At 34.4% G+C, this 13,540-nt stretch overlaps 1 protein-coding gene across 1 annotated transcript in view; it reads right to left on the bottom strand.

Moving 5' to 3' along the window:
* Positions 1–13,540, bottom strand: part of rars1 (arginyl-tRNA synthetase 1) — a 51,585-nt gene continuing 38,045 nt past the window's right edge. The window contains exons 14-15 of the mRNA XM_056446102.1: positions 12,314–12,561; positions 1–225 (exon numbers count right to left, since the gene is read on the bottom strand). Coding sequence (XP_056302077.1) covers positions 116–225; positions 12,314–12,561 — 358 coding nt within the window. The 3' untranslated portion in view covers positions 1–115. The remainder of the gene's footprint in view (positions 226–12,313; positions 12,562–13,540) is intronic.

The raw sequence follows: 13,540 nt of genomic DNA, 5'->3' as shown, positions 1-13,540 counted from the left end.
TTTTGTTATGGTCAGCCGGATGACTTTTATTTGGTATACCTTAAGAATCCGCAGGAACATTGATCGGTTTTGTGAAAAAAGGTCTCTTGTTTAGAGGAGGAAGGCGCTGACCCGTTTACATCCTCTGAACTGGATTGATACCCAGAATGTCAAAACCTTTGGCCATCACCGCAGCAGTAGCTTCACAGAGGAGCATCCGCCACATGTTGACTTTGACCACTTCCCCTGAGAACAACGAGACAGAGCGGCCATTAGTCAAACAGGCTATTTTCTAGGAGGCAGCTTGATTTCAATCAAACCAAGGACATCCTGCCACATCATTAAAGGTTATTTAAGAAAATCAATCAATCTTGAAACACTTCAAATATTCCAAACATTCTAAAAGTACCTTTTCTTGTACAAAACTTTTTTCATTTAAAAATATATTTATGTATTTAAATAAATGATTTTTGAATTTGCCTATACAGTGTTCAGCATACAATTTTAAAATTGAATATGTTTATGCATTTCTCAGTGAATATGGGTAATATATTTTGGTGCACTTGAACAAAACAGATTAATTAAACAGATACATTTTATTTTGTATATTTATTTATTAAAATAATGTTTTAGTCACAAAACATTTTTAGAAATAGAAAGATATTGCGAAAATAAATTAAAAACTAACAAATTACAACCAAATTTTTTTGTTTTCTCCTTTTTAAATTTTGATTTAATATTTTTCAATAACAAAAAAAATAGGATGGAAATTTTTGGACCATTATCATTAGTTATTTTGCTAGATTAGCTTCAGATTTGGATTCAGTACTTACTAATCATTCTACAGAGCATCCGGAAAGTATTCATAGCGCTTCACTTTTTCCAAATTTTTTTTTTATGTTACAGCCAAAATGGATAAATTCATTTATTTCCTCAAAATTCTACACACAATGCCCCATAATGACAATGTGAAAAAAAAAGTTAATTGTTGCAAATTTATTTTAAATAAAAAACCTGAAAAATCACGTTCATAAGTATTCACAGCCTTTGCCGTGAAGCGAATCTGTTTCCCCTGATCATTCTTGAGATGTTTCAGCAGCTTAATTGGAGTTCACCTGTGGTAAATTCAGTTAATTGGACATGATATGAAAAGGCATACACCAGTCTATATAACGTCCCAGGGTTGACTGTGCATGTCTAAGCACAAACCAAGCGTGAAGACAGAGGAATTGCCTGTAGACCTCCGAGACAGGACTGTCTCGAGGCACAAGGCTGGGGAAGGTTACAGACAAATTTCTGCTGCTCTGAAAGTTCCAACGAGCACAGTGGCCTCCATCAGATGATCACTCTGTCTGAGCTCCAGCGTTCTTCTGTGGAGAGAGGAGAACCTTACAGAAGGACAACCATCTGTGCAGCAATCCACCAATCAGGCCTTTATGGTAGAGTGGCCAGACGGAAGCCACTCCCCACCTGGAATTTGCCAAAGGCATCTGAAGGACTCTCAGACCATAAGAAACAAAATTGAGACTAAAATTGAACACTTTGGAGTGAATACCAGGCGTTACATTTGGAGAAAAGCAGGCACCGCTCATCACCAGGCTAATATTATTCCTACAGTGAAGCATGGTGGTGGCAGCATCATGCTGTGGGGATGTTTTTCAGCAGCAGGAACTGGAAGACTAGTCAGGATAGAGGGAAAGATGAATGCAGCAATGTACAGAGACAGAGAATGTAAACCTGCTTCAGAGTGCTCTTGAACTCAGACTGGGGCGACGGTTCATCTTCCAGCAGGACAATGACCCAAAGCACACCACCAAAATATCAATGGAGTAGCTTCACAACAACTCTGTGATTGTCCTTGAGTGGCCCAGCCAGGCCCCAGACCTCAATCCTATTGAACATCTCTGGAGAGATCTGAAAATGGCTGTACATCAATGCTTCCCATTCAACCTGATAAAGCTTGAGAGGTACTGCAAAGAGGAACGGACAAAAATCCCAAAGACAGGTGTGCCAAGCTTGTGGCATCATATTCAAAAAGACTTGAGGCTGTAATTGCTGCCAAAGGTGCATCAATAAAGTATTGAGCAAAGGCTGTGAATACTTATGTCCGTGAGATTTTTCAGGTTTTTATATTTTTAATTAATTTGCAACAATTTCAAAAAATCTTTTTCACATTGTTATTATGGGGTATTGTGTGTAGAATTTGAGGAAATAAATTACTTATTCCATTTTGATGGGCTGTAACATAAAAAAATGTGGAAAAAGTGAAGTGCTATTAATACTTTCCGGATGCACTGTATAGGCACAAATATCATATTGAAAAGCATTTAAAAGGAAATTAACATTTAAAAGAGAAATTTATGATTCTTTATAACAAAAATACTAGTTACAAAAAAGCATTTACAGCATAAATACACACTCACATGCAGTAGTCAAAAAATAGCAAAGAAAATAAAAACAAATGAAAAACAATACATAGTTATTGTACATATACACAAGTATCTATATAGACACAAATGTACACAAACACATGAAAACTTGTTTTGTGAAATAAATTAAAATTGAATAAAAAAATAAATAAGGGCCTCCTATTACAAAACATGTTCGCCATTTTCACCTACATATCTTCTATTATCTCATCAAGTACAGTGCTCAGCATATATAGGTACACCAGTCACAAATCTATCACTTAAATTCATATTTTTAATAGGAAACTACTGTATACAATATTAAATTTGTGCATATACATTAGATTAGTCAGTACTGAAGCAAAGTATGGAACTTATCGAACAGAATAACTTACGATAACGGTGCAAAAACAAGGACACCCAAACTTATAGAAAAATATTAAATACAAATTTTAAAAAGGAAAAATCAAGAGAAGCGAAAACATTTTTAAAAATTGTTGAAACTTTGTAGGTTGTAATTTTTTATTTTTTTTTGCAATATTTTGCTTGAATTAAATTGTATTATCTTTCAATTTCTAAATATGTTTGGTCATTAAAATATTATTTTAATAAATATATCTGTTTAATAAACATAGTTTTGTTTAAATGCACCAAAATACATAGCCTATATTCTCTGAGAAATGGATCAAAATATTCATTTCCAAAATGGGGTGTACTCAATTATGTATATTCCCATTCTTTTCTTTTTTTAAAAAATTGTGTTTCAAGCATTCAATTTTTTATAAAATTTGCATTTAAACAAAACTAAGTTTATTAAACAGAAATATTTATTAAAATAATATTTTATTTACCAAACATATTTAGAAATTGAAAGATATATATATATATATATATATATATATATATATATATATATATATATATATATATATATATATATATATATATATATATATATATATATATATATATATATATATATATACACACACACACACACACACACACACATGCATATATATATATGTGTGTGTGTGTATGTGTGTGTATGTGTGTGTGTGTATGTTGCTTTTATTTCTTTAAGTGATAGTTCACCCCAAAAATTATATTTAAAAAATACTTTATTTACTGATCCTCAAGCGTTTCCTAACCTTTATGCATTTCTTTTTTTTTGTTGTTGTTGTTGATGAACACAAAAGAAGATATTGTGAAGAATGTTAGAAACAGTAACCACTGACTTTCATAGCAGGAAAAATAAATACTACGGAAGTCAATGATTACCGGTTCCCAACATTTTTTCAAAATAACTTCTTTCGTGTTAAACAAAAATAAAACTCATAAATGTTTGTAAAGAGTAAACTGAATTTTCAGCTTTGTGTGAACTTTCCCTTTAAGTTTTTTTTATTTGACTTGAATTATAAAAGCCAGTGCATAAATAATTACATTTAAAACAACAATCTTTTAAAAGAAGGTCACTGGGTCGAGTCACAGCTAAGTGTGTTTTCTCCGGGTGTTCTGGTTTCCCCCACAAGTCCAAAGACATATGCTGCAGTTGAATTTAATAAACTAAATTGTCCGTAGTGTGAGTGTGTGTGGATGAGAGTGTATGGATGTTTTCCAGTACTGGGTTGCAGCTGGAAGGGAATCCGCTGCGTAAAACATATGCTGGATAAGTTGGCGGTTCATTCCGCTGTGGCGACCCCTGATGAATAAAGGGACTAAGCCGAATGAATGAATGAAAAATGAATGAATGAACAGCCTTTTAAGATGTTTTCTCTGATATACTTTTGTTTTCCCTATGATTTAATATGAGATGCATAAGTAACCTATAAGGCAGTGTTATGAAACTTTGAAAAAACTCAGTATTATTTTTGCATTTGTTGCCATTAGTGGTGCAGAAATTACCTTTAATTCCATGAGCTTTTAAATCACTCTGCTTAAAACAAAAAAAAAATATTAAGTCCCATAGGCAGCAAAGCCTTTTTGAGCTTCTTCAGTACAACTCACTTCCATTAGTCTATATTAAAAGACTAAATGAGCTGTACCATTCAAGAGACAGTAGCTTCATCAGTGCCTAAGTAACTAGATTTTAATGAGGTAATCCAAATGGCAAGGGGAAAAATACATATACTTTTAATTTGCTATTGTCCCAGATTCAATTTCCATTATTGTTAAAAGATTGTAACTGTGAAAAACAAATGTTATTAAAGTTATTAACATCTTTCATTACAGTAAAAGTTTGGACAGCGAGATGAAACTAAATATATTTCTGGAACAATTACCGTCCTGACACATCTGCAAAAGCTATACACTCTCTGAATGTATTTAATTAACCATTAAAACCTCATAACCATTAAAGATTTTGGGCACTGAGTATGTTTTTCTTTCTTGATAAGGGATAAATTCTGGGTCAGCTTCACTTATTTTAAGCCATCACTGTCAATGAACGTGTGGCATACACTAGAGGTCAAAAGTCTAGGATGTTTTTAAACTAATGGCTAATGAGTGGTACAGTACAGTACGGTACGGGTCGGTATGGGTCACCTTTATCAAGCTTGCAATTCCACTGCCAAAAGTATACACTTTTGGTGGGCATAGTGTACGACAGAAAGTTTCAGACGAGGTCATTTTTACTCAAGGAAATGTCACAGTGAAGCTGTATGGATCGTTCACATATCATGCTGTATGAGAAGCACTTGTCACAAAACAGATGCTTTATACACATAAATACTTGTGTACAAATGTTCATTACTTATCTTTCCATGAACAGGATTTGATTATAACTGCAGATCAATGATCAATAATTTATAGCAATTATATAAAATAAATAAATGAACATATATGAACACATACAGACCCTTACAGTCACCAATATGTTACTAATTACAGAAAAACTACACACAACATACATTTAGTCCTTATTAGGGTTCAAAAACAACACTAAATATAGCCCACAGTCAGAGCTGACCTCTCATAAGCGTCTTTAATCTACAGCAGCACGTGTAACCTTTTGTTAGAAAGTAATTCCGTCATTCCGAGTTCATAATAGTCCAAAAGGTGATGATAATAGTTAAATATGGCAGATTGTTCATATTTTATGTTGCAGAAAGCATCCTTTCCTGCTGTTTTTTCCAGCTTCTCCTTTGATTTTTCGCGCTTCACTCTCGCGTAAGTCCCTTTCTGAAAGGATCGGATATCAGAAACGCTTTAATAATCACATGCACCTTATTAATACTGTATGAGCTCAAGAAGTTAATTAATTTCAAATATAGACGCAAGGCGAGCTCTAAAACAACAACAGGACATGGCAGATTTTGTTCTTCTTGGTTTTGTGTTGTTCGACGACAAGGTTTATTTGAGCTCGGGTTGACCATACTAGCTTGTTATTATATGTACAGTTGAAGTCAGAATTATTAGCCCCCCTGAATTATTAGCCCCCCTGTTTATTTTTTCCTAATTTCTGTTTAACGGAAAGAGAATTTTATCAACACATTTCTAAACATAATAGTTTTAATAACACATTTCTAATGATTTATATTATCTTTGCCATGATGACAGTAAATTATATTTTACTAGATATTTTTCAAGACACTTTTATACAGATTAAAGTGACATTTAATGGCTTAATTAGGTTAGCTAGGCAGGTTAGGGTAATTAGGCAAGTTATTGTATAACGATGGTTTGTTCTGTAGACTATCGGAAAAAAAAATAGCTAAAAGGGGCTAATAGTTATGACCTTAAAATGGTGTTTAAAAATTTTTATCTGCTTTTATTCCAGCCTAAATAAAACAAATAAGACTTTCTCCAAAAGAAAAAATATTATCAGGCATTATCCATTAAACATCATTTGGGAAATATTTGAAAAAGCAAAAGGGGGCTAATAATTCTGACTTTAACTGTATATATTATTACAGTGTAATGTCTTAGCTGTGTTTTTAAAAATGGTGGTTCCTTTGTTTTCATTCTCCTGGTTCTGCGAATGACGTATCTGTGTAAACCAATAGCGTTCAGCTGTGCATATTGCTCCGCCTTTTGGTACCCTTTTTTCATGCTAGGTACCCTTCGCAAAGGGTGACCAAAAAGTGGTACGGTACGGTTCACTTTTAGGTACCCTTTTACAGTGGAAACGTCCACAGAAGTGTGCTGAATCGAATCGTACCACTCAGTGGAAACGGGCCATTAGTGTGAAGTATGGAATATAATATTAACGGTAGACTAATTACCTTAAACAAACACAGAGTAACCAAACACACTTTTTAATTTTCTCCATGAATAAAACTTGTATCAGAGCTGCAGCAATGGTTTGTCAGTTTGTCATCCTCTGAGAAAGCAGTTGATGGTTGTCTAGCAATGACAGACAGGGCGAAAGATAAGGGCGAAAGATAAGGGAAGCAGTGTGCCTCACGTTTTCCATGCCCTTATAGACGCGATATGTGAACGGCCCTTTAAGTATCACAGACACTGCTCGTTCAGTTTCTATTTTGAACAATTACTTTTGGTACTCAGTCATTAATAAAGATTGGATAATTTTCCATGCTGAAATATTTTTTTCTGCTTCATAATTTGGTGTTTTGCTTGTTTGTTGAAAAGTTCAAAACCACAAAATATATTAGAATTTAGCAAAATTAAAAATAAGTCAATGTCTTCACATTCATTCAAATAATTTAATGTGTGTTTTATGGGGAAACAGTAATAAAAATTTAAATGGTACTGAATCACAGTTTCCACAAAAATAAAATGCAGCCCAAATGTTTAACACTGATAGTAATAATAAATGTTATTTTAAGCAGCAAATCCTCATATTAGAGTTTTTAAAGGATAATGTGACACTTAAGACTGGAGTAATGATGGTGAAAATTTTGCTTTAAATCACAGAAAAACGTTTCATTTTAAACTACATTCACAATGTAAGACAGTTCAGATTACTCAAAACCTTTGTAACAACTCATTGCTGCAAACTATTTTTTTAAGTTAGTGAAACTTTACATTTGTATTTTGTACTACAACAAGATACTTGTGATGAGTGGGATGGAACACAGTTAAGGAACAGCCTAATTTTTTTGGAAATAGGCTCATTTTATAAGTCGCCTAGAGTTAAACAGTTAAGTTTTACCATTTTTAAATGCATTCAGCCCATTTATAGGTCTGGTGGGAGCAACTTTTAGCTTAGCATAAATCATTGAATCAGATTAGACCATTTGAATCCCGCTTAGAAACAAAAACATCAAAACGATTTTCAATAAATTTCCTATTTAATGCATGACGCTCTGTACTAAGACTGACGTAAAATGAAAAGTTGCTATTTTCTAGGCCAATATGGCTAGGAAATAATTATGGTCTAATCTGATTAAATTATTTATGTTGAGCTAAGCCTAAAGTTTTCCCGCTACACCCAGAGATCTTAAAAAAAGATTAAAAAAATGGTAAAACGTAATTTTTTTTGGATTGCTCATCATTTTAAGAGTGTAACAGAAGAATATGCAAGCTTTGGGTGATATTACTTCCACACTAAAAGACTATTACGTTGCTTAATTACATGCCCTGTCAATCCTCTTGCACGTCATCACATTTCTTTCATATTTAATTTTCTTTTATATTAGAGATGCTGTAGCATGTTAATCTGCCATTTGTAGATCTTTCATGCAGAGAAATTTGCACAATTATGCATTAAGTTAATGACCAAAAACGCCTTTATAAAAGTTCAGCAGTTGCAGTTGAAATATAATGCAGTAAATTATATATATATCACAGTGGTGTAGTCGGGGCTATACGCACGTATACTCAGTATGCCACTAGCTGTTTGGGTATTACGACTTCTGAGGATCAATAATTGCGTATACCCTCAGTATACTCACCTGTTCTGCTGATTAGACTTTCCTAATTTACGTGTATTCACATCCCCTTTAACTGTATACCAAATGTTTTTTTAACTCATCTTAATTTGTTTTTCGAAGTCAACTGAATGATGTCTCGCTGAAACGTTCAGATAAAATTATAATACAGCATGGGCGGGTTGGGTGGTTAATAGTACACCACCTTTTTTTTTAGCACTACACCACTGAGATATATAATATTATTTAAAATATTAGCAGTACAATGTGACTGACCAAAATAATCCAAGTTTTTAGTATATTTTTTATTGATACCTGGCAAACAAGTTACCAATAGGTGCAGTAGATTCTCAGAAAACAAACAAGACCCAGCATTCATGATATGCAAGCTCTTAAGGCTGTGCAATGGGGCAATTAGTTGAAAGGGGTGCGTTAAAAAAAAAGCAGTGTCAGCCTTGGCTGTAAAAATTCAAAACTATTTTGTACAAACATTTGTGTTTCTAGGATTTTGGAATCCTGAGAATCACTAAACTACTATTTAGTTATACAACCTCAGTTTTTGATAACTTCTTCACATCTGTGTGGCATTGAGTCAACCAACTTGTGGCACCTTTCAGCTGTTTTTCCACTCCATGATTCTTTAACAACATTCCCCAGTTCATTTACATTTCTTGGTTTTGCTTCAGAAACAGCATTTTTTTATATCACACCACAAGTTCTCGATTGGATTAGGGTCAGGAGATTGGGCTGGCCACTCCATAACATTAATTTTGTTGGTTTGGAACAAAGACTTTGCTCATTCACTAGTGTGTTTGGGGCCATTTTCTTGTAGAAACAACCATTTCAAGGGCATGTCCTCTTCAGCATAAGGCAACATGACCTCTTCAAGTATTTTGACATATGCAAACTGAGCCATGATCCCTAGTATGCAATAAATAGACCCAACACCATAGTAGGAGAAACATGCCCATATCGTGATGCTTGCACCACCATGCTTCACTGTTTTCACTGTGTACTGTGGCTTGAATTCAGATTTTGGAGGTTGTCTCACAAACTGTAGCCCTTGGACCCAAAAAGGACAATTTTACTCTCATCAGTCCACAAAATGTTCCTCCATTTCTGTTTAGGCCAGTTGATGTGTTCTTTGACAAATTGTAACCTCTTCTGCACATGCCTTTTTTTAAACAGAGGGACTTTGCAAGGGATTCTAGAAAAATAGATCAGGTTCACACAGACGTCTTCTAACTGTCAGAGTACCTACAGGTAACTCCAGACTGTTTTTGATCATCCTGGAGGTGATCATTGGCTGAGCCTTTGCCATTCTGGTTATTCTTCGAGCCATGTTGTTGGTTGTCTTCCGTTTTCTTCCACGTCTCTCTGGTTTTGCCCTCCATTTTAAAGCATTGGAGATCATTTTAGCTGAACAGTCCATAATTTTTGCACCTCTTTATAGGTTTTCCCCTCTCCAATCAACTTTTTAATCAAAGTACGCTATTCTTCTGAACAATGTCTTGAACGACCATTTGCCTAAGGCTTTCAAATGCATGTTCAACAAGTGCAGGCCACACCTGATTCACACCTGTTTTTTTCACAAAATTGATGACCTCACTGATTAAACGCCACACTGCTACTTTTTTTAACACACCCCTTTCAACTAATAGCCCAATTGCACAGCCTTAAGAGCTTGCATATCATGAATGCTGGGTCTTGTTTGTTTTCTGAGAATCTACTGCACCTACTGGTAACTTGTTTGCCATGTATCAATAAAAATATACTAAAAACTTGGATTATTTTGGTTAGTCACATTGTACTGCTATTATTTTGAACAATACTGTATATGTTAGATATCAATTAACAATCATTCAAACACCATTACCATTAACTGTCGGTTTCACCAGTTTGCCATATTTGTAGTTTGGTAACACTTTAACTCGTGTTTGTACTTCTTCGTGTTTGTACTTCTAATCAAAGTCACATCACACTGTGGGCAATATTAGCAGTTAGACGTTGATCTGTACTTCAAATTTAAATAAAAGTAATGAGCCAGATCTCAAGGAAAGGAACTATTTTACATATTGTCAGAAAAGTGGCTAATTTGTACAAATTTATATGACTTAATTTGTGTAAAGGAGGTGTCAAACCGTGATTGGGGATTGAGCAAATTTTATTCAAATGTACAAATTGATACAAACTAGCCATTTAATCAAAAATATATGAATTGCCATGAGATTGCATTGAAAACAGCACATTATCCCAGTAATTTAGAATACTCGTTTCAAAATACTATAATTAGAGAAATACTAATTGTATTTTCAAATACTGTTTAGGATAGACTGTATGTGAATTGGAATATGTAGCATTATTTTCCTTATACAGTATGCATGCAGTATACCAGAGGTGACCAACCCTGTTCCTGGAGATCGACCCTCTGCAGATTTCAGTTGCAACCCATATCAAACACACCTGCCTGTAATTATTAAGTGCTGTTCAGGTCCTAATTAATTTTTCAGGTGTGTTTGATCAGGACTGGAGCTGAACTTTGCAGGAAGGTCGATCTCCAGGAACAGGCTTGAGCACCACTGCAGTATAAAAATGCTAAGCATGCTGGTAACTAGACATTTACTTCTACCCAGTCATTTTAAGTTCACCTTAATTGAATAGAACTTTAAGTTCATGTCACTTGTTTCTATTAAGTGCAATTAACTTTTTGAAACATTTGAGTGAAATAAATGCATTTCAATTCCTTATTTCCGCTTCTAATAAGAAACCAACTGCTGAAAATTGTAATAATATTTAGCAATTTTTAAGTTTTTATTGCATTTTGATCAAATGATTGCAGCGTTGTTAACAGAACTGGCCTCTGCTAAAAGGTAATAAAAAATTGGGTCTCAATTCACAAAACGCGTATGCACCTTGTGTTTGGAAGCAAACTTGGTACTGCTTGAAGACATTGTGACACATGCTCTGGGATTGGCTTTTCAGTCACTTTAGATTGTCCAGAAAAGTTCTTTTTGATTTTATGCAAGTTTTTTGAAACAGCAAATTTTTTTCTGGCTTCCACGTTCAACAGCAAACCTCACATTTGCTATTGATAAAACTCTTTTTTTTTTTTGTCTTTTGTTTCAGTGCCATATTTGTCTTTCTCTGGACAAGTCATGCTTTGTAAAAAGCCCTTATATGGAGCTGGTTTGGCCATGTATTATGTAAATTACTAACCTCATGCACACAGGCGCTCATTTAGAAGACTCTAAATTCACTAACAAAAGAACAAATTTAAGTTTTTAATTTTTGCAATTTATAAATTTTGTTGAAAAAAAAAAAACATCTACAATTCCCTGATATTTTCTAAATATGCGTTTATTTCCTGCTAACATTGATATTTTATTACATTTTATTATATTTTATTTATTGCAAAACACAAAAGAGTAATGATTATTTCTACAAAGTTATTACAAATTATATCAGTTGTCTGATACTTTTCCCCGTGACTTGGAATATGCGTGCCTCTGTAACCTAGCAAGTTCCTGCTATCAAAAACATAACTTTCTGTTACCAAAAACATAACTTTACTTCAGATATGTCTTTTAAAATAGCATACTCAGCGCCGTGAAAAAGCCTTCTCCCTTGCCTGAAAAAAAGTATAATGTGTCGTGGACATTCGTGGGTGGTCTAATGTAGCCTAACTACACATTTTTAGGCAAAAAGATTGTATTTTTATGGTGATGGATTAATTAAATATGATGACAGACATTCAAAGATCAATTTTAATATCTCAATAAAAGCTTTGAATGTAAATATGACATGACAATATGACGTCTTATATGAGAACGGTTAGAATTACCAATATGGTAATTCTAGTAGTTATTTTATTAATTCTGGTAGTTCCAGTGTTAAGAACCAGATCATGTGTGTATGCATATGTTGTGATTTAGCGAAAAGTTTTTGTAAGAAGCTCGAATGTGCTTATAAAATCCAAAAATGTATGCAGTTATTAGTTAATGAGACCCATTGTCCTGAATCTTTTAAGTGGTAATGTATATCCTGCTCACAGTGAACACTAATAACTTCAGAATCATGCTCCGTTAAGGAACCCACCTGTCTGCCGGTCCTTCTCCACGCAATAGCAGCTGTCGTAGAACTCGGTGAAGGTGGTGGCTAGCTCATACAGGTAGTCGCACAGCATGTGGAGCAGCAGGTCGTCTGTGATCTTCTGCAGAATCTCAGGGAAGCGCAGGATGCATTTACCCAGTTTCCACTCCTTCTCATGGTCCAGTAATACATCTGTGGTCTCGGCAGCTTTGCGAAGAGCGGCTTCCTGGATGTTCGCCAGTCTAGCTATAGACCTGGAGATAAACAGAAGAAAACCGTGTGTTATAGGAGATAATAGGAATCTCATTTCGGCATTTTCAATTTGAGGAATTTGAGAGAACAAATTGAGCTAGGAGCCACTGACAACAAACCAGTATTATGCTAATTTACAATTTTGAAATTATGAATTTAATGTTTTTCTATCTTATTTAAAACAATTCAATATTTTTTGTTTTTCACCAGAGTTAATCAATGTGCTGTATGTAAGTTTTTGACACTTCTAAAGCATAAAATTACCATAATATGTTTGCAGATATTTAAGAAACATGCCAAGTGGACATTCTTGTTTATCTGAAAAACAATGCTGAAGTCAGTTATTCTGCTTTGAAAATGGGCGTTTCCGTGCCAGAACGCTGTCTTTGTTTTGGTTCTTTTAAGCCGCCCACTGCCAGTTCAGCCAATTATATTTCAATGGGCTTACTAACTTTAAGTAACTGATCACTTTTTACAGTGTAGACAAGCAAAAAAATCTCTTTATTTTATTCATTCATTCATTTTCTTTTCGGCTTAATCCCTTAGCCACAGCGGAATGAACCGCCAACTTATCCAGCATATGTTATACACAGTGGATGCCCTTCCACCTTCAACCCATCACTGGGAAACACCTATACACACTCATACACTACGGACAATTTAGCTTACCCAATTCACCTACATAACATGATTTTGGACTTGTGGTGGAAACCGGAGCACCCGCAGGAAAACCACACAAACGTAGGGAGAACATGCAAACTCCAGACAGAAATGTAAAAAGGCCCAGCCGGGGTTTGAACCAGCAACCTTCTTGCTGTGAGGCGATTGGGCCACCCACAGCCCCACCATTTGGCCCCTCTTTATTTTATTTATTTATTATTTAAAAAGAAAACAAGAATTTTGAAAAGATTTGCAATAAAATAAGCTAAATAATCTGCCAGTGGGGCAAGCAAAATAAACCTGCTTTGAGATTATTTTGTT

This window comes from Danio aesculapii, chromosome 21 (genome assembly GCF_903798145.1).
Source record: "Danio aesculapii chromosome 21, fDanAes4.1, whole genome shotgun sequence".
Lineage (NCBI taxonomy): Eukaryota > Metazoa > Chordata > Actinopteri > Cypriniformes > Danionidae > Danio > Danio aesculapii.
This window is presented reverse-complemented; position numbering and strand designations above follow the sequence as displayed.